Raw genomic sequence first — 23,012 nt, forward strand, 5'->3', positions numbered from 1 at the left:
TGCTGAGTACTTCCGGCTGTAAAATTCAATGTCTTGCTGAAATGTTTTGATATGTCGTGCAAACTGCTTAATGCTAGAGTGGATCTTTAAGGTCTGCTAAAAAGGGAGGCAATAATCCCAAGATGTGATGAGTGATAGGTTTTGTCAACTTCCATCATTTTATGATAAACTGTTACCTCGTTCATTTGGTGGCAGTAAAACAAATTATAGGTCCTTAATGCGGAAGGCCTGCAACCTTTGCTCAAGCGGTAGCATTCTTTCATCTAGCTCACAGACTGGTGGGGAGATAGTGGCATAGTAGTAATGTCACTGAATTAGTAATCCAGAGGCCCAGGCTAATGCTCTGGGCAGCTGGTGGAATTTAAATTCAATTAATAAAATTCTGGAATATGAAGATAGTTTCAGTAATAGTGACTATGCAGCTATCATCGATTTGTCATAAAAATCTATCCTTTCAGGGAATGGAATCTACCATCCTCACTTGGTCTGGCCTACAAGCGACTCAAGATCCACAGCAATGTGGTTGAGTCTTAACTGCCCTCTGAAATGGCCTAGCAAGCCACTAAGTTCAGGGGTAATTAGGGATGAGCAACAAATGCTGGCCATGCCAGCAATGCCCACACCCCATGAAAGAATAAATAAAAGAAGACTTGCGCGTTCAAGCCTCAGTGCAGTACAACAGAGTCGCTACTTTGACTGAGATTATAACAGCAGTCCTATCAACCAATTTCAGTACTTCAGAAAGACACAAAAAATTCAGAACGCTCTCGAAAGAGGAGCAGGAACTTCTCCCAGTATCCGGGCCATCATTTCTCCCCCAACCAACACCCCTAAAAGCTGATGAACTTATCATTCATCTCTCTGCTATTTTTGGGACATTGCCGTCTGCAAAATGGCTGCCTACTTAAAAGTCTCAGAACCATATGCATTATAGAAAAGAAGACCATCCAGCCCACCTCACCTATGTCGGTCATGGCTCTTTAACTTGAGTTGTGTACTTTATTCTTCTTTCCCTGTCCTTTTTGTATAGCCTTTTTATATTTGTTCTTTTCCAATTCCCTTTTAAATTATGTTACAGTCTTTGGTTCAGTAGGTATTTGTAGAAAGACATTCCATAAGTGTCAGCTGGAGCTCAATTGTTAGCACTCTTGCCTCTGAGTCACAAAATTCCAGGTTCAAGTCCCTGGGTTTGGGCACAAAAATCGAAGCTGACATTCCATTGCAGTACTGACGGAGTACTGCACTGTCGGAGGTGCCATCTTTCAGATGAGGCGTTTAACTGAGTCTCCATCTCCCTGCTCGGTGAATGTAAAAAATCCCATAGCACTATTTCAAAGAAGAATAGGGGAGTTATTCCCAGTGTATTGGCCAATATTTATTTCTCAATCAACATAATCAAGATAACAGATTATCTGATCATTATCACGTTGCTGTTTGTGGGAGCTGGCTATGCACAAATTGACTGCTGTGTTTCCTACTTTACAACTGTCACTACAAGTCAAAAGTACTTCATTGGCTTTAAAGTGCTTTGAGTTGTCCTGTGGTCGTGAAACATGCGTTAAAATTGTTTTTTTGTAAAACTCTCTGCATGCAAAATATTCTTCTCATTTTATATTTTTTGAATTTATGCCACTTTGTTATCAATTCTTCAACAAGTGGAAACAATCTTGCAATATTTAACCTCTTAAGAGATTTTCATAATTTTGAAAAGAATATTTGATTCCTTGTTCCATAGAAAAAACACACAATTTTTCAAATCTTTCTTTAAATTTATAACCACAGATTTGTGGTATTCTAATGAATCTTTGTACTCCTCCTATAATTGGGTGCTCAGAACTCCAGGACTGACCTAATTAAAGTTGTGTGTAAATTAACCATATTCTTCTTGTTTTTATAGTAAGTGTCCCATTGCTTATTTATGGTCAATTCCACCTTCAATCTTACTTCAATATACTTCCTTTCACAGTTCTTTTTCATAATGTGTACCATGCATTTCTCTGCAGCTGCCACCACTCTGTCGCCCTCCACCAAACTTACTGTGCCTCCCTCAATCTTCTGTATTAATCTAGGATGATCAAAAAAACCAATGTAAATATACTGACAAAGTATTAGACTAAAAGAGACCCCAATGCTGAGCCTTGAACACAACCTATCTACAATGAACCAAACTGAAAATATTCATTTGTCTCTACTTTGGCCATTAGCCATGTCATTATCCATGCAGCTGCTTTCCTCTGATACTATCTTTCCTCTAATACTAATACATCAGCTTTGCAACAAATTTGTTATGTGACATCTTATCAAACCTACTGAGAATATTTTTATGCATCTAATGCATGCTCTTTCTCTGTACATGCAGTGATTCCCTAGAAAATTTCAGTTAAATTGGTCAAGCATGATCTGCCCTTTACAAATCCTTGCCGACTTCCCTGATTTGCCCATGTTTTTTAAAAACCATATAACCTTGCAGCACAAATGAAGGCCATTCAGCCGATCATACTCTATTGACTCTTTAAAAGGGCTAACCTATTAATCCTGTTCTACACACCACTCCCCACCCCAGTCTGCTTCAATTGCCATGTGTGTTTTTTACAAATGAGGAAAGACTAACTGACCTGTAATTTCCTGGCTTTTCCCAATATTCTGGCTAATTTCTTCTTTATTGAACAATGTAAACCCCATGAAGTTAAAATTGGTGGAACGGCCTCCCCAGCTGGAGTATTAGTGTCCTTAACATGATATTTCTGGGCTGAAAACGCACTCTGGGACAAGGGAGCACTACTGCACACATATGAAAGTCCTCAGTCTGCTTATTCAACTGAGATATTAACATTTATCTTATCTTAAATGACTTGATGCCTTTTGTTGACATACCAGACATGAATTTCAAACAAATATATTAGCATGTTCATGTGCTACTATTGCACAGCGATAAAGACTCCAGATTTTTCTGCCCTTGGAATATGGAAATAGGAACTGCTGGAAATACATAGCAGGTCCATCATTATATGGAAAAAGAGTAGAGACTAACATTGTAGAAAGAGTTAATACATCTAAAGCTCAGTTAACCTCTCTTTTTCTCCTCTTAAATGCTGACAGAACAACTGTTTATTTTCAGCAATTTGTGGTCTGTATGTCACATTTGCAGCTTTTCTCTTCCTATCTGACCACCTCCAATGCATGGACACTAATTAGGCTCCCGCTTCTCCAGCTCACAGTTATGGGAGAATGTTGCCAATCACAAAGGCCATAAAAATTAAAAGAGATGCTATTTGTGCACACAGTATCAAATATTAATGGGCAAAATCACGAGTGCTCGGGCAGTTAGTCAGCAAACTGGGTGCCGAGGAAGATTCATGCTGTTCTAATCTCAATTATCTGCAAACAAGCAAAATAAACAGGAAATATGGTGATTAAGCAGAATTGTTTTATACTTGGGGTGGCCTAAATTGTGAACATGATTTGGCACTCCATTGAAAAGCTGCTATTAAAATGCTGATCTTTTGTTTGATATGAAAAGGATTATGGGATTACAAGAGCTTCTGAAGAAATGCCACAGGGTTTTCAGACGGTCCCATTTAGTATTCAGTCACACTGCACACTCATTTGCTTCAAAGTTTGTGTTGGAGGCAGTATTCTGAACTTCTATTCTAAAATTTGACGAGATCTTACTGCTGCTTGCTCTTTTAAGGCGGTCTCAACCTGAATTGGAAGGGGAGTTAGACTCATGTTATTTGTATATGTGGTGTGACAAATTGGAAATGTCAGTTTAGTGTAGTAAGCCAAAACCTCCTGAGGGAAAAGGCACATTGTTGAGGTTGAGTAGAATGTGCTTTAATCTGCATTTAATTCAAGCTTTTCAACTGAAAATGCTTGATTCTGACATTGGATGTCCAGGGAAATTAAATGAATTCTGTTTCCCAGGTCTTTTCTCCATCATTCTGGAACAAAATTTACCAAAAGATCTGAAAAAGAAACTATTTATATAGTGTCCTTCATGACCTCGAGATGCATACAAACATATTGGATAAGAGCAGAAGTAGGCCATTCGGTCTCTCGAGCCTGCTCCGCCATTCAGTAAGATCATGGCTGATCTGTTTGTGTTTCAAGTTCCACATTGCCATCTACCCCTGATAACCTTTGATTCCCTTGCCTAACAAGAATCTATCTACCCCTGCCTTAAAAATATTCAGCGGGCCTTGCTTCTACTGCCTTCTGAGGCAGAGAGTTCCAAAGTCGCACAACTCTCTGGAAGAAAAAATTTCTCCTCATCTATGTCCTGTAAGAGCGACCCTAATTCTAGACTCATCCACAAAAGGAAACATCCTTTCCCCGTCCACCTTTTCAAGACCATTCAGGATCTTACAAACTTCAATTAAGTCACCCTTCACTCTTTTAAACTCCAGTGGAAATAAGCCCACTCTGTCCAACCTGTCCTCATAAGACAACCTGCTCATTCCAGGTATCAATCTAGTAAACCTCCTCTAAACCGCCTCCAACACATTTACATCCTCCCTTAAATGAGGAGACCAAAACTGCACACAGTATTTGAGATGTGGTCTCACCAATGCCCTGTATAACTAAAGCATAACATCCTAACTTTTATGTTCAATTCCTCTCGTAAAAAAGGATAGCATTCCATTAGCCGCCTTGATTACATGTTGTACCTGCATACTATCTTTTTGTGACTCATGCACTAGAACACCTAGATCCCTCAGCACCTTGGAATTCTGCAGTCACTCTCAATTTAAGTAATATTCTGCTTTATTATTCTTCCTGCCAAAGTGTGTCCTCTATAGTGAAGACAGAAGCAGAATATTTGTTCATTTCATCCGCCATTTCCTTATTATCTACTATTAACTCCCCATTGTCACTCAGTAGAGGACCAATACTCACTTTACTTACTCTTTTCCTTTTTGAGTACCTGTAGAAACGCTTGCTAAACATCTTGACATTTCTAGCTAGTTTCCTCGGGGTGTCCCAAAGTGCTTTACAGCTAATGAAATGCTTTTGAATTGTAGTCACCAATGTAATGTAATGTGAGAAATGTGGCAGCCAGTTTACACATTCCCTTAAACAGCACTGAGCTAACCAGATAATTGGTTTTACTGACATTAATTCAGAATTGAAATAAAAACTCTGTACTATTCTTCAAGATAGTGTTATGGGATCCTTTATGTCCATCTGAGAGGGCAGTCTAGTTCTTAATTTAACGTCTCATTTGAAAGATGGCACCTTCAACATACATCCTTTGGCCAAACCAAAGTGCAGAAGTGGGAGTCATATCACATGACCCCCCTGCCACCACCCACACCCCCTCCCCTCCCAGCTGGCAGAATCAGTTACCGTGTCTTGTGGAGCTGCACAGCTCAGACTGCCATCTTCTAAAAGTTAGAACAATGTAAACTCCATGAAGTTAAAATTGGTGGAACGGCCTCCCCAGCTGGAGTACTAGTGTCCTTAACATGATATTTCTGGGCTGAGGGGGATTATAACAAATTACAAGAAGATATTAGCTAATTATATGCCCATTCTGTAAGTTTATTAATGAATTTCAACATAGATAGGTGTGAGGTATTACATTTTGGTAAGAAATAAGGTCTTATATTACTTGGAAAATAAGAATCTTAATGGGTTAAAGGAGCAAAGGGATCTGGGGTTACAAATAAACAAATTTCTGAAATTTACAACATGGCAATAATACTAGAATAAATGTAAACTAAACACTAGGGTTTATTACTATAGGGATAAAATTGGAAAGAAGATAAGTTTATGCTTAACTTGTATTGAAACTTAGACCATACTTGGAGTACTATGCACAGTTTTTGTTGCCATATTATGAAACAGATATAGGAGCAGTGGAGAGGATGCAAAAAAATTACGCTGTCCCAGAGCTAAGATATATATCAGCATGGCTAATGACTAAAATCTTTTTTAAAAATAATAAACTAGCAAAGGCTTTAAAATGACTGAAGCCATGATTGGCTTCAACTCAAACAAAAGGAACTTCCTGGTACTCAGAACAGCTGCCACCTCATTATCTCTAATAACCCCCGTGATTGCAGATATCAAATCCAAAGGAATTGTACATTAGCCATTTACACTTCTAAGGCTAGACCCTGGCCAATGGAGATGACCAATCTGCAAGGACAAAGGACCTTGAAACCACTTTTGAAATTATTAATGGTTGAAACATTACCAATCTTAAGAATCCAGACAAAGGAACATACATCCTGTGGCCAAACCAAAGTGGAAAAGTGGGAGTCATATCACATGACCCCCCAGCCCCCACACACCACCCCCCCCTCCCCAGTTGGGAGAACCAGTCACTGTGCCTTGTAGAGCTGCACAGCTCAGACTGCCATCTCCGATCAACCAAGCAGCAGCTCAGAACAAGGGCTCAGTCTAGGTGAATGCCTAGCCCCCATCTACATTGTTTCAACTGGAACTTCTGAATTTCTATACCAGTGCCTACAAGACTATCTCTACACACTTAGTCCATTGTGGAAATTATCTCTACTGGAAAAGTGAATTATCCAGAATCAGTCTTCAACCTATCCACTCTGTGAAAGAATATACTATTGGGCTTTGAATCCGGACTCTGGAGCCATGTGAGACAATAATTCTTATTTTCTCTGTGGTCTTTGCCCTGTACACCTTTATTTTCTTTATCCCTCTTTTACTGTATGAATACACAAGGCGGGGGTGGGGGGTGGTGGGGGAGACATTGTGAACCTTCTTCCTGCATTTTGAGTGTGTGTAAAATAAACAATCCCTCTGATTTTACCCGATCTCGAGTTTGCTGTGGTGTTGTTAATACAAATCATACCACACCAAAAATGAGGAGTTGGGAAAATACGCAACCACTTATAAAGGGAGAGATTAAAAAAATCAAAAACACTTTTCTGTTTACGGATGGGTGGTCAGAGGACAAATCAGGGCTGTTTAAGTTACCCCCCCCCCCCCGCCACCCTGTGTGTAACAAGGATGATGTCACAACTGCAAGGTTATACCTATGAGGAAACAATAAGCAGCCAGGGTCTCTTTTCTCTTGAAAGCAGAGGGGAGAAGTTTTTCCCCATTGGGCGGGCTGGTAGGGAGCGAGCGCGAAGCCGATCGCTGCCCTCGATCGGCTGCGCGCCGCCATTTTACATGGGTGGGCCAATTAAGACCCGCCCAGCATGACGCGCACCCGGAAGTGCTCAGCACTACCTGTGCAGGCAGAGGGAGGAGGGAGGGTCAGGGCCTGCACTCTTTCGTGCGCATGCACGCGAAAGAGCGCAGAAATCTCCCTGAAGCACCTCCGTGCCTCTGGGAGATTAAGTTCAGTTCAAAAGATGTTTAAAATAAAAAAATAAGATTATTCAGACATGTCCCCTCATGTGACAGTATCACATGAGCTGGTACATGTTTATGACTTTTAATAAAAAATTTTATTCAATTTATAAACCCTTCATGAAACCTCATCCCGCCCATAGATGAGGTTTCATGAGAAATGCGAAGGCCGCCTGGGCTATTGACCTGCCGCCGCCAACCTTAAGGTTGGACGGGCAGCCCTGACAATCACTTTTAATTAGGTAATTAATGGCCTTAACAGGCCTTTGACAGTTCACCGACTGTTCACCAGCCGACTTGGGTGCGCACCCACCGAACTGAAGATTGGAATGACGCGCGGTGACGTCGGGACGCATGCCATTTTATGAATCGGCGAGCGGGGTCCGCCCCCATATGCCGAACAGAAGATTCTGGCCAGAAAACTGAGGTTTGACTTGATAGAGGCCTTCAAAATTATGCTAGATCGATATATAGAGTGTGTGTTTCCACTTGTAGGGAAGAGCAAAAGTAAGGGCTATCAATGTAAAATAGTCACCAAGAAATGAAATAGAAAACTCAGAGAGTAATGAGAATGTGAAACTCAATACCACAGGGAATAGTTTAGGCAAATGCTATAGATACATTTAAAGGGAAGCTAGATAAGCATATGAGGGAGAAGGGAATAGAGAGTTCTGCTGAGTTGGATGAGGGAAGATGAGAAGAGACTCGAGTGGAGCATAAACACCTAACGGCCTGTTGCTGTGCTGTATATTCTACATATTTTTATATTTTTCTTTTTTGTGTTTATCAAATTCCTTGTAAAATATTTTGGCTACCCACCAATTGATAGGTATGATGTATAGGGTATTACAAACCCTAAAATGTTTTCTGCTGCAATTAGGGATCAATACTGGTGGGAATATATTTATAATAATCAACATTGTGGAATTATACAATGGTGCATTTGCATTAAGGTTCTTGCTTTTTTCATTACTTTTGCAGGAAAGTGCAAGTCCTGTATGGTGGAACAGACCTGTTTGACTATGAAGTGAGACGAACATTTAAGAATGACATGTTGTTGGCTTTTATCAGCAGTGGATGTATAGCAGTCCTGGTATACATTCTCACCTCGTTTTCAGGTTAGAGCCCCTCCTCATTTTATTTTTTCTTGTGGTATGTATTGTTTTCATTTCCATTTCCTTATCTTTACCAATGCCACCTTACAGATAGTCAACAGGAGGGGCTGGAGAATAGCACAGAATAGTTCCAGTTCTAATTTTGTCCTCTTCATGTGAAAGAAGTGCAGGCCTGGTCCAGCCATACAACCTTCCAAGATCTCAATGCTTCTCCACTTCTGTCCTCTTACACAGCCCTGATTTTCACCACTTCACCGTTGGCAGCGGGCATCTAGCCATCTAAGCTCTAAACTCTGCAATTCACTCCCTGCAGACTTCTTGCTCCCTGCCTCTCCTTCTTGAAGTTCTCCTTAAAACCCAACTTTGACCAAAGTTTAGGTGACTGGCCTTGTATCTCTTTATGTGGTTTAATGTAAAGTTTTGCCTGATTACGCTCCAGTGACATGCATTGGCATGTTTTTACTATTTTACAGGTTTTATATATATGCTTGTTGTTGTTGTTGATACATTGTTTGGAATCGAAGGTTGTTCATATGCAGAATTGTAGACACTAGCTTGTATCCTGCTATTCATTTTATAGCCTCCTCACATTTGGCCACTTTGACCATTTCAACTATCATATTTAATGAATTTGCTCGTTCTCCCTTCATCTGACAAGACCCCCATTCCATTCATTAGGATCCCAGCACCAGAAAGTATCCTTTGACCAAGTAGGGCAGGAGACCTAATTCAGACTTACTGTGAGCAGTTCTGGGCACCACCCTTTTGGAAGGATATATTGGCTTGGAGGGAGTGAAGTGTAGAGTTACCAGAATGATGGGCAGAATTTAGCCCTCGATGGGTCGACGGGCCCCACCGGCTCGGCGGCAGGTGGGCAGCCGAACTCCGCCGCTGAAACAGGCCCCACCGCCATTTTGAATGGGCAGGCCAATTAAGGCCCACCCAGCGGGCTGCCCGACGGGAAGCGCTTTGCGCTTCCTGTGTGGAGGGGGAGGGATTCCCCAAATGTCAAAGTGCACTCTTTCGCGCATGTGCGCGAAAGAGCACACTGCCCCCTGAGACTAAGTGCTGTCTCAGGGAGATTGGTGACAGTTTTAAAAACATCAAAAATAGTAAAATAAAAAAATTATTAACATGTCCCCCTCATGTGACAATGTCACACGAGATGGAACATGTTAATAAATATTACATAAACTTTATTAAAGATTTTTTAAACAGACATGAAATCTCTTTCCACCATTGGATGAGGTTCCATGTTTTTTGTCCTTCCCGCCAGGGCTCCTGGCCTGCCTGCCAGCCTTAAGGTTGGACAGGCAGGGCCTTTAATTAGCTTAATTATCCTTTCAATGGCCTCAATTGGCCATTGACATGTCGGCGGGTGGACAGCTGATTTCACTGTCCGCCCTCCTTCCTGAATATTTAAATGGGGCGGGATGACGTCGGGGGTTCCTCCCGACATCATCCCGCGTCATTTTCCCGTCAGCAAGTGGGCCCCGCCCCCAAATCGCCGACGGAAAAATTCTGGCTGATACCTGGACATGAGTGATTAAATTACAAGGAGAGATTACACAAACTAGGGTTGTATTACCTAGAATTTAGATGGTTAAGGGGTGATTTGACTGAAGTTGTCAAGTTATTAAGGGAAACAGATAGGGTAGATAGAAGGAAACTATTTCCGCTGGTTGGAGAGTTGAGGACTAGGAGCTATAGTCTAAGAATTACAGCAACATCTTTCAGAAGTGAAATTTGGAAACATTTGAAAATTTGGAACAGTGTTCCACAAACAGTTTTTCTGGATCAATTGTAAATTTTACATCTGAGATTGATAGATTTTTGTTACCCTAAGTTATATGGAATTAGGTCGCAGATCATCTGTGGTCCATGGCACATAAGCTTGTTGAGTAAATGGCTTACACCTGTTTCTATGTTCCTACATAAACTCTCCCTTGCCAACTGATGTGTATACAAGTCTGCCCATGTCAACTCACACACCCAATGCCAACTAAAACTGAGAACTCCTCTTTCAATTCCAGTCACACTGCCCTTGTCCCACAGAGCCAGCAAGGCACATGCACAAATTTCTATCCTTGCCTAGAGGAAGGTAGTCGTAGGAGGATAGACATGGCAAGTATAGAATAATGAGCTTGTTCTGTGATATAGGGCAGAATTTTGCCCTTGGTGGGCGGGTGGGCCCCACCGGCTCGGCGGCAGGCGGGCAGCTGAACTCCGCCGCCGAAACGGGGCCCGCCACCATTTTGAGTGGGTGGGCCAATTAAGGCCTGCCCAGCGGCCTGCCCGACAGGAAGCGCTGTGCGCTTCCTGTGCGGGGGAGGGAGGGATTCCCCATCTGTCAATGTGTGCTCTTTCACGCATGTGCGTGAAAGAGCGTACTGCTCCCTGAGACTAAGTGCTGTCTCAGGGAGGTCACTGACAGGTAAAAAAACTCCAAAAATAGAAAAATATTAAAATTATTAACATGTCCACCTCATGTGACAATGTCACACGAGATGGGACATGTTAATAAGAAACACGTAAACTTTATGAAACTTTTTGAAAACGGACATGAAACCTCATCCCGCCAGTGGATGAAGTTTCATGTATAATCAGGGGTCCGCTGGGGCTTCTGGCCTGCCCGCCAACCTTAAGGTTGGATGGGCAGGGTCTTTACCAATCTTAATTAGCTTGTCAATGGCCTTAATTGGCCATTGACAGGTCGGCGGGCGGACAGCTGATTTCACTGTTTGCCCACCTTCCTGAAAATTTAAAGGGACCGGGATGACATCGGGGGTTCCTCTCAACATCATCCCACGTCATTTTCCCGTCAGCGACCGGGCCCCGCCCCCAAATCGCCGACAGGAAAATCCTGGCCATAATGTATTACATATTATTGTCAGCACAGAACTAGGCCTTTCAGTCCAACAAACTCATACTGGTGTTTATGCTCCATATGAGCCTCCTCCCACACCTTATTCATGGAATCATAGAACAGTTACAGCACAGAAGAAGGCCATTCAGCTTGTCATGCCCATCTAACCCCATCAATATAACTGTCCATTCCTTTCTCCCTTCTACGGTTAACTAGCTTCCCCTCAAATGCATCTATGCTAGTTACCTCAACTACTCCTTGTGGTAGCAAGTTCCACATTCTATCCACTCTCTCTGCCTAAAGAAATTTCTCCTGAATTCCTTGTTGGTGGCTACCTTATATTCATGGCCCCTTGTTTTGGCCTCACTCACAAGTGGAAACATTGGACAAAATTTAATCTCCCCACTAAGAGACGAGTACGACCTACCCACCCAGAGGCCAGTTGAGGCCCCTAATTGGCCATTTTAGTGCCTCATCCCACAACCACGCTTGTTAGGTGGGCTCTCTCCTTTCCAGGCACTCTGTGTTAGATGGAGGCACCCGCCAGGGGGAACAAAGGGACCTGGATTAGGACCCCCTCTGCCCTTGCTGTTTGGAGTCAAGCTTCTTGAGTGTTGTTGGAGCTGCATTCATCCAGGCAAGTGGAGAGTGTTCCATCACACCCCTGACTTGAGCCTTTTAGATAGTGGACAGGCTTTCGGGAGTCAGGAGGTGAGTTACTCACCACAGGACTCCTAGCCTCTGACCTGCGCTTGTAGCCACAGTATTTTTATGGCTCGTCCAGTTCAGTTTCTGGTCAATAGTAACCCCCAGGATGTTGATAGTGGGAGATTCAGTGATGGTAATGCCATTGAATGTCAAGGGGTGATGGTTGGATTCTCTCTTGTTGGAGATGGTCATTGCCTGCCATTTGTGTGGCACAAATGTTACTTGCCACTTGTCAGTCCAAGCCTGGATATTGTCTAGGTCTTGCTGGATTTGGATGTGGACTGCTTCAGTATCTGGGGAGTCATGAATGGTGCTGAACATTGTGCAATCATCAGCAAATATCCCAACATCTGACCTTATGATGGAAGGAAGATTGTTGATGAAGCAGCTGAAGAGTGTAGCATCAAGGAGTCCTAGCAAACTGAAGTCAATGGGAATCTAAGGGAAAAATCTTCACTGGTTGGAGCCATACCTAGCACAAACAAAGATGGTTGTGATTGTTGGAGGTCAATCATCTCACGACAACACTGCAGGAGTTCCTCAGGGTAGTGCCCTAGGTCAAACCATCTTCAGCTTCATCTTCAACACCTAGGGTGTTACCATTGACCTGAACAGGACCAGCCATATAAATATTGTGGCTACAAGAGCAGGTCAGAGGCTATAAATTCTATGGCAGGCAATTCAGCTCCTGACTCCCTAAAGCCTGTCCACCATCTGCAAGGCATGAGTCAGGACTCCACCTATGGACCAAGGCAGTAGATACATGGGAACACCACCACCTGCTAGTGCCCCTGCAAGCCACTCATCATCCTGACTGGGAACAATATCACCATTCCTCCACAGTCGCTGGGTCCAAATCCTGGAACTCCCTCCCTAATAGCACTGTGGGTGTACCCACATCACATGGATTGCCGGAGTTCAAGAAAGCTGCTCACCACCACCACCTCAAGGGAAATTAGGGATGCCCTAGCCAGCAATGCCCACATCCCGTGAACGAATAAATTTAAAAAAATTGTTCCTGTGAAGACAAAAAACTACAAGAGATTTGTTGGACCACGGCTTTGTTCGAGTATTCTGCAATTCTAAGTGGATGGCCAAACTATTCATCAAACACACCCCTCTCCGCCTCCCGGCCTCTCCCATGAGTCCCAGCACCACTCCCTTTTCCTCCTAAAGCTCCATCAAATTACCAGTAAACCTCTTCTTTCTTTGAAGTCAGCAACTCATAATTACATTATAGTTTCAAGGACACACACTGGAAGTTTCTGGAGAACTGCTTGTGGCCTTATATCATGTTTAATTTTGGAGTGCAGATGATAGTAGGCTGCTCATTGACTTTTGCCCTTAAAAGGTACATATGTGGGTATAGGAAAGGGCCTGCAAATGACTAATGAAACCACCAGAATAAATCCCAAAATCAAACCTTAATGCTGGAAATTCAGCGCAGCCTTTCAGCCCTGAAAAGAGAAAAGCTGCCCTTGATTTTCTCCTCACCTGGTTCCCACATGTATACTTGGCACAAAGAATTTATGTGCCGAGATCAAGAACTAAAACAAAAGCAAAATACTATGGAAATCTGAAATAAAAACAGAAAATGCTGGATAAACTCAGCAAGTCAGGCTGCACCTGTGGACAGAGAAGCAGAGTTAGCGTTTCAGGTCAATGACCTTTTATCAGAAGTGGGAAAAGTTAAAAATCTAATGGGTTTAATGCAAGCAAAAGGGGGACGGTGGATAAAAGAAGAAAAAGGAAGGCCTATGGTTGGTGGAAGACAGAAGAGATTAATGACTAAAGGTTGATGGTGCAAGGCCAAATGGAAGTGGTAAAGGGACTAGTAAAGAAATGAAAGATGTGTCTAGAGTAGGTGTGAAAGGCAGAATGATGAACAACAGCCACCCGAAAGCAAAAAAAATGAGAAAGAAACAAAAACCAGCTAAGAAAGAGGGAACAAAATGGGGTCAGAGGTTATGAAATTAGTGAACTCAATGTTGAGTCCGGAAGGCTGTAAAGTACCTATCAAAAGATGAGGTGCTGTTCTTCAAATTTGCGTTGAGCTTCAATAGAACACTGAAGGAGGCAAAGGACAGAGAGTTAACGTGGGAGCAAGGTGGAGAATTAAAATGACAGGCAAGCAGAAGCTCACAGTTATGCTTGCAGACTGAACAGAGGTGCTCCACAAAGCAGTCGCTCCATCTGCCTTTGGAACCCAACGTAAAGCAGACCACATTGTGAATTGTGAACACAGTATTCTAAATTGAAGAAATATATGTAAGTCATTGTTTCACCTGGAAGGAATGTTTGGGGCCTTGGAATATGAGGAGCAAGGAGGTAAAAGAGTAGGTATTGCATCTCCTGCGCTTCCATGGAAAAGTGCCAAGGAAAGGAGAGAGCTGTTGCATGTGTTTGAGGGGCAAATGTACCCTTTGGAATGCTGAAATGGGAGAGGAGGGGAAGATGTGTTTGGAGTTGGCAGAAATAATCAAGAATGAGTCATTGAACCTGAAGGTTGTTGAGGTGGAAGGTGAGGACAAGGGGAACTTTATTATGGTTCTGGTCCCTTCGTACAATGTAAGCAATCATACTGCCAATTAATGTCAAATTTAGATACAGAGTGAGATTTAGTTATGAATAGCATTTTCAAAATAACCTATTGCAGTGAAACCCTCTTCATTTAAAACTTAAATGGCTAGCACAGAATTTAAATAGTTACCATACACACACTCCCCACTGTGTCAACTGACCACTGCCACCACACCTCTGAATTTTCTCTCCTTGTCTCTTGAAAGGTCTGATTAATTGCAGGGGTAGCTCTCCTAAGTGGCCATTCTCCACCTTAACAGTGAATAACAGCAGGTTATTCCTCTCCTTGCATAGCGTATAGTTACATACACTTTCAAACACAATCAATGAGTAGTGGCTTTTTATCCCCACCACCGTCCCTGAGCCGGAAGTCCAAAGGCTATTAATCTTGTAATCATGGAGTAGTATAGCACAAAAGAGCGTAATTCAGCCTATTGTGCAGCTCTTTGAAGAGCAATCTAGTTAGTCCCATTCCCCTGCTCTTTCCCATATACCTGCAACTTTTTCTCCTTCAACTTTTTATCTATTTCCCATTTGAAACCTTCCAGTGAACCTGTATCCTATTGAGCAATGCATTCCAAATCCTTACAGCTCATTGCATAAAAAGATTTTTCATGTTACCTCTGGTTCTTTTGTCATTCACCCTAAATCTGTGCCCTTTGGTTCTTGGCCCTTCAGTCATTTGCTCCATCTAAATCAGCTCTCTAGTGGGACACGTGGTCTGTTCTCGAATACCAGAATGCCAGTCACAGACAAAAATTATGAAGTTAAAGCTAAGAATTTTCATTATTCTTTCATGGGATGTGGGTGTCACTGGCAAGGCTATTACATATTGCCTATCCCTAATTGCCCTCAAACTGAGTAGCTTGCTAGACCATTTCAGAGGGCAGTTAAGAGTCAATGACATTGCACTGGGTCTGGAATAACATGTAGGCCAGACCAGGTAAAGACAGCAGATTTCGTTCCCTAAAGGGCATTAGTGAGCCAGATGGGTTTTTTACAACAGTCAGTGATAGCTTCATGGCAACCATTACCAAGTTTAGCTCTATATTCCAGATTTTCTTAATTGAATTTAAATTCCGCCATTTGCCATGGTGGGATTTGAGCCCATGTCCCTAGAGCATTAGACTGGGCCTCTGGATTACTAGTCCAGTGACAATACCACAAAGCCACCATCTCACCAAGGATCCTTCAGTACTGCTGGAACATACTTCTCACTGTTTAATATGTAACAATTCAAGAAAAACTTTCCAGAGCAAGATTCATTGAGGTACCGAAATCTTTTCCCAATCACTGCTCTTGTGGTTTACAACGTAATGTGGGGCCTAAATTTGTAAAATAACTCTCTAATTCACTTTGTATCATCTTTTATTGTATATCGAGCATACTGTAGTTATGTTAAAGCCATCTTCATGGAAATTGTTAATGAAGCGCAAATGGAATTGCAATTAATTTATCGTAAGAGCCCACTGAACATGTAATTCAGAGTCTGTGCTGTCTCACTACCACTGGCATCGGACATAACCACTACTCCAACTGCTAGTTATATAAGCTTTTAAAGGGCTTTTAAAATCTATTGTGTTCACCACACTTCTTTAAAAAATATATAAATTAGTTGAGCGATGCCGAGCATTAGTGTTAACCCCATGGGATAAAGTGGTGAGTGTACGTTTAACGCCAGCTCCATTCAATTCCAGACTTGAAGCAAACTTAGGGGATAAGAGGATGGCACAGCATCTTCCTACAAGAGGTAAGGGTAAATCAGTTGGAAGGGGTGTATTTTGGTAGGACTAGCTTTTTCTAAAATCTGGTTGCAGGGAGAATTTGTGGCCATTTGACCCAAAATATGAAAGCCGGACAGACTGATCCCATTAATGGAAAATTAGATTAAAATAATCTTTATTTCTGATTCTAATGAGATAGCTTATTACCGTCTATTTATACAAACAGAAATATTCCTCCTGAAGCATTAGTAATATAAGTATAAGGTGGCTTTTGTTCATTGTAATGTTTCAGTCCATTGATGGATGTTTCAAGTGGACTGTTCACTCCCCTCTACTTTAACACAAGAAATAGGATCAGGAGTAGACCATGTGGCCCCCCAAACCTGCTCTCAATGTGATCATGGTTGATCTTCTGCCTCAACTCCACTTTCCCCCCTGCTCCCTTGATTCGCTGAAGGACCAAAGATCTGACTATCTCAGCCTTAAGCTGAGTGTAGCCACAAGCCTCTAGGGTAGAGAATTCCAAAGATTCATAACCCTCTGGATGAAGAAATTTCTCCTTATCTTGGTCCTAAATGATTGACCCCTTATCCTGAGACTGTATCCTCATGCTTGAGATTCCCTAGCCATGGGAAACAACAGTCTGAATCTAACAACGCGTTTCGAAACACCAATGTTAGGACAAAATAGGGGCCCCAAGTCTGTACTTGCCAGCAGCAGAATCAGCTTGGTGATTAAGGACAGTGGGGGGATATAGATGCTGCAGGCCCTCTGAAGCTTCAGCAGCTCCACCAGCAGAGGAGGATGCTGATGAAGTAGCTAAGAGACCACAGGGCTCAGGTAAATAAATTAAAAATAAAAAAATCACAGAGCCGAGGGTCGGTGGAGGAACCCCTGGGGGGATCTTTGGGGTTATGGGGGCTGCCTTCCCTGCCTGCAGCCTTCACTTCACGCCGTAGAGCCTCCAGCATCCATGACTTTCTCTCTAATCCCACCCCACCCCATCCCCATTCCCAGCTGCCACAGGGAAGATGCCTCCATGAAACTTGTGGCCTCCACATACAGTGGGCGCCTGCCCATCACCAGCAGAATGCTGGTGGCTCCACTTAATGACCCCAAACTGGAGCCTTAAGCACTTGAAATGGCTGTCCACCTCCTTGGGACAGGCAACCGATCTGGCATGCAGCACGCCACTACTAAACATTCGGGCCATGGGACTATATTGGAAAGCCACCCCTGACACAGTCCTCTGGCATTTTACTGGCCCCACTGTCTCCACTCTGGCTAGCCAGGGCCAGTAAAGTTCATCCTAACCTCTCAGTGTCTAGCTTGTAAGCCCCATCAGAATATTGTATTTTTCATTGAGAACACCTCTCATTCTTCTAAACTCCAGAGAATATAGGCACAATTTACTCCGCCTGTCATCAAAGGACAACCTTCTCATTCCGGGAACCAATCTAGTGAACCTTTGCTGTACCACCTTTAATGCAAACATGTCCTTCCTTAAATACGGAACCCGAAACTGTGCACAGTACTCCAGGTGTGGTCTCACCTTATAAAATTGCAGCAAGCCTTCCTTATTCTTTGCAGAAGGAAAAAACAGTTTAGACCAGTATTCATATTTCCCAGTTTTTATTGGCGTTCCATTTTAAGGTATACAAGACCAGTTTGGACCATTATTCTTATTTCCCAGTTTTTACTGTCTTTTCATTCTGTGTTGTATTCCAATCACTTTACAGCAAAAGCCAACATGCAATTTGCCTTCCTAATTGCTTGCTGTACCTGCATGTTAACTTTCTGCATCCTTGTATGGCGACACCAAAGTCTCTGAATATCAACATTTACAATTTGCATGCCTTTTAAAAAATATCCTGCTTTTCTATTCTTATGAGCAAAGTGAATAATCTCACTTCTCCACATTATTCTCCATTTCCCACCAAGTTTCGCATTCACTTAGCTTGTTTATATCTCATTGCAACCTCTTTGTGTCCATCTCTCAGCTTGCATTCCAACCTAGCTTTGCATCAGCAGTAAACTTGGATACTTACTCTTGGTGTCTTTATTTAAGTCATTACATGGTATGCTTGGATTTCCAAGAGGCATTCAATAAGGTGCCACACTGAAGGTTAATATACAAGATAAGGGCTCATCGAAATGGGGGCAATATATTAATATCGGTGGAGGTTTGGTTAATGAACAGGAAGCAGAGTGTAACTGGGGCATTTTCAAGTTGGCAGGCTGTGACTAGTGGAGTTCCGCAAGGATCAATGTGGGGGCCTCAGCTATTTACAATATTTACTGGGGCCATGAAATGACCGTAGAGGTTAGTTGCAAATAGTTATGAATACTTGTTTCATTTCTTCTAGAAAATGTGGCTGCATACCATAAATTGCAAAAGTGATGGTAGTTTTGCAAGAATAAATGTTATAATCACTAGGAAGATAGCATATTATAATCATTTTTGCAAGTGTTTTTGTTGCATTTGAAGCATCATATGTCAGAGCTCTGAGATTATTATCCCTCTGCATTGAAAACTTGAGTGTATCTCATAGGTGTTGAGCCATCACTGTCTGTTTATTTTGTTTTATTTGAACATAAATTTATCAGTGCACTATTGTACACTGGTCTGTGTCTACATCAAATTTCTGTACACTATTCAAAAAAAATATATTTTCACTGTTCTGTTTCTGCAGCCAGATTGTGCATACAATGTTCCTATAAAGAGCTCTACTCCTCAACAAAAAAGGGAGCATTCAGAACCAGAAGGATCCTGACAGAATACCTGCAAAATTTGACTTCTTGCTCATAACTCAAAATCCTTTGGGGATTTCACCTAACACTTTCCTGTCATCAGATCTTTGAGTGAATCTATCAAAAAATCCTGTATCAAAACTTTATAAATCAGCATCAAATTCTTCCAACATTCAATTATGCTCAGTTTCCTACAATGCTAAATTTTTAGTTGCCTGCATGGAGTATCATGGAATTGTTAAAGTAAAGGAAACCTTTGGTTCATTCTCCCTATACTGGCACTTTGGTAGAGTTATCCAGTTAATCCATAGCCTTGTAAATTCTTTTCCCTTTAAGTATTTATTCAATTATTTTTTGAATGTTACTGTTGGATATGCTTTCATTACTCCTTCAGGCACTGCATTCCAATCACAACAGTTCATTGTATAAAATAAAATGTTTCCTTATGTCACCTCTGTTTCCCCTGCTCACCACCATAAACCTGTGTTCTCTAGTCTCTAGTCCTTCTGCCACTGGAAAAGTTATCGTTATTTACTCTATCATAACTATTCATGATTTTGAACACCTCTATTAAATCTCCTCTTAACCTTCTGTACTCTAAAGAGAACAATCACAGCTTTTCCACTTTCTCCGTGTAACTGAAGATCTTCATCTCTGTAACATTCTGATAAAGCCTGCGCCTTTATCTCTGGTGTCCCTCAAGGATCTATCCTTGGCTCCCTGTTATTTCCCACCTACACACTGTCTCTTGTGACTTCATTCAAAAGCACAGCATTAGTTTTTACATCTATGCTAATAACATGTAGCTCACCACCCCTTCTCTCAATGCCTCCACTGTTGCTAAATTATCAGACTGCTTGTCCAACATCCATCACTGGATCAACAGAAATGTTCTCCAATTCTTCCAAAGTCGGCTTCCTAGCTACTGACTCCATCTTGCTCCCTGGCAGCTGTCTGAGACTAAACCAGACACATTTGTAATGTTGGTGTCATATTCCGTCACTTATTCACTTGATCACTATTTCCACCTCCATAACATTGGCTTACTTCACCCCTATCTCAGCTCATCTGCTGCTGAAAATCTTCTTCATGCCTTTTGTACCTCTAGACTTGACTGTTCCAACGCACCCATAGAATCGTAGAATGATTACAGTACAGAAGGAGGCCATTTGGCTTATCGAGTCTGTAAGTGCTCTCTGCAAGAGCAATTTAGCTACCACTCCCCAGTCCTCCCCCCATATCCCTGCAAATCTTTTTCCAAACTACTCTCTCTCTCATTCAACCCTCCATAAACTTGAGGTCATCCAAAACTCTGTTTCCCATGCCCTAACTCTCACCAAATTCCATTCACCTATCATTCCTATTCTCACTGATCTACAAGCATGTTTTTATTTTTAAATTCTCATCCTTGCTTTTAAATCTCTCCATGACCTCATCCCTCCATATCCCTGTAACCTCCAACAGCCCTACAATCCTCCCAAGATATCTGGGCTCATCTAAATCTGGCCTTTTGAGCAACCCCAGTTTTAATTGCTTCACCATTGTTGGCTGTACCTTCAGCTCTCTAGGCCCTAAACTCTGGAATTTCCTCTCCTGTACTTCTCTGAATCTTTACCTTGCTTTCCTCCTTTAAAACAGTCCTTAAAAGCTACCTCTTTAACTTAGGGCAGAATCGTCCCAGATTTGCACTAAGTGCAGTAGCAGGCATGAAAAATGACATTTTAGCCACTGGCCACAATGCCATATTTTCACAATGTATCGTCCCACCTCATTAATAATGCATTCACAGCATACACTCCAGATCGCTGACGGCAGGCTCGGATTTGCCTGCCACACTGTGACCTCAGTGCTTCCTCGCTCTGGGTGCTATATTGAAAGTGCACCAGAGCGCAGCCTGCTTCTTGTCTACAGACCAAGACTGCTCCAGATGACAGATGTCACCGAAAGCAAAGATAGCAGCATCCCTCCAATTTATCAGTGCATTATTGTACATTATTTGTGTATCGCCTCTCTGGGGCATCTGCTGGACAGAGTGGAAGGCCGCCACGAACTTCTCTACCTCCGCTCTGGCCACAGGAGGTCCGAGCCACTAGTCCAACCTGGGAGGTGGTGGCAGCGGCAGTCAGCGCCAACAGAGCACAGAGGAGGTCAGCCATCCACTGCAGGAAGAGGATGAATGCGCTCATCCGTTCCGCCAGGTAAGACAACCACCTCATCATTCTCAGCATACACTTCCAAACACATCTCATCACACAGGGATCTCACACCTCAAGGGACAGCGCCACTAACTCTCACACACACCCTCACATCTCCATCAGGCTCATATCCTCTGGAGCCCGCGTCTTCATCCCGTCCATGGCTCCGTTCACCACACAAACATTCTACACACCCTTATCCTCTGCCGTGGCATGTGTCCTGCTCACACACTCTCCATCTGTTTTCATGCAGGCTCACAACTGGAGGGAGAGGTCCCAGACTGGGGGGTGGAGTGGCCCACATAAGACCTTTCAGTCACTTTGAGGAGCATGTCATTGTGTTGATTGGTGAGGACTTGGACACTGCCTGCGACAACGGTGACTTCGGTGGCAAACACCCACGTGAGGATCCTGCACCACATCATCCCGCTCTCAAAGCAACTGTTGAGTGCTCCCTCTCCTGTGTTTGACTCTGCTGCCATGCGCTAATTATCTCTACTTTGGTTCACAGCGAGCTCTGCCAAGTGACAACTGCCCTCAGCTAGCCAGTCCCTCAGCTCCTTCCAGGTCCTCACCTCCAGTGAAGAGGACACCCCCTTCATTGAAGAACTGGAAATAAGTAGCCTGGAAGCCCTCAACAGAGTGGCACATGAGTCGGAGGAGTGCATCCGCCTGCTCTCTGATGAAGTGCTGCCCCGCATGTGCGCACATGGAGGTCTCCATGGGAAGGATGGCGGACACCATGGAGACCCTGGTCCAGCTGAATGCAGGGCCTTTCGGAGCCTTGTGGAAGCACTCTCCCACACACGCAGAGCCTTCATCCATCACATTCATCTCATTGTCCTGAGCATCTTCAATGCTGTCTGCTGGGATTCTCTTTCAGTTGCCCATCTGAGCTGACCTACATATCACCCACCCACTGATTGCACTCCCATGTGACACCTGTGCGCATCCAATATGAGGCTCCGCTCACTTTCGATTTTTGTGAAATGGAACCACCTTCAACCTCCTCACCATTACCCAACATCTCGAACCACCCATTCAATCACAATTGAAAAGCAGGGGCATTATCCCCAGTGTCCTGACCAATATTTATCCCTCAATCAACATCGCTAAAACACATTGTTGTTTGAGGGAGTTTTCTGCGGGCAAGTTGGCTGTCACATTTCCTACAATACAACAGTGGCTGCACTTCAAAAGTACATCATTGGCTGTAAGTGCTTTGAGATGACCGGTAGTCATGAAAAGAACTATATAAATGTAGGTTTTTTCTTTCAGTTTGAAAACCAACTGCTCATCATTACTATCTGCTTTTCGCCCCTATACCTAACAAGCCTCATCACTTCTCAGGCTTTGCACTGCTATCCACTGGTTAACATACGTAGGTTAGAATCGTGCAGCATTGAATGAGGATATTGAGCTCATCATGCCTGTGCTGGCTCTTTGAAAGAGCTATCCAATTCAACCCTCTCCCCTGCGCTTTTCCCATAGTCCTGCAAATATTTCCTTTTCAAGTATTTATCCAATTTCCTTTTGAAATTTACCACACAATCTGCTTCCACCAACCTTTCAGACAGTGCATTCCAGGTCAAAATAACTTGCTGCATAAAAAATATTTCTCGTCATCTCTCCTCCCTCTCATTACCTCCTTGCCACACCGTACTTTTTCCAATTCTCTTAAATCTCTGGGTGGAATCATCCCAGATTTGCACTGAGTGCAGTAGCGGGCAGGCAAAAT

General features: G+C 42.9%; 1 protein-coding gene across 1 annotated transcript in view; it reads left to right on the plus strand.

The window, feature by feature from the left end:
- Nucleotides 1-23,012, plus strand: part of disp3 (dispatched RND transporter family member 3) — a 748,238-nt gene that overhangs the window by 491,162 nt on the left and 234,064 nt on the right. The window contains 1 exon segment of the mRNA XM_078559213.1: nt 8,317-8,453. Within this exon segment, the coding sequence (XP_078415339.1) occupies nt 8,317-8,453 (137 nt within the window).

Source organism: Cetorhinus maximus, chromosome 15, assembly GCF_964194155.1.
Source record: "Cetorhinus maximus chromosome 15, sCetMax3.hap1.1, whole genome shotgun sequence".
In the NCBI taxonomy this organism is placed as follows: domain Eukaryota; kingdom Metazoa; phylum Chordata; class Chondrichthyes; order Lamniformes; family Cetorhinidae; genus Cetorhinus; species Cetorhinus maximus.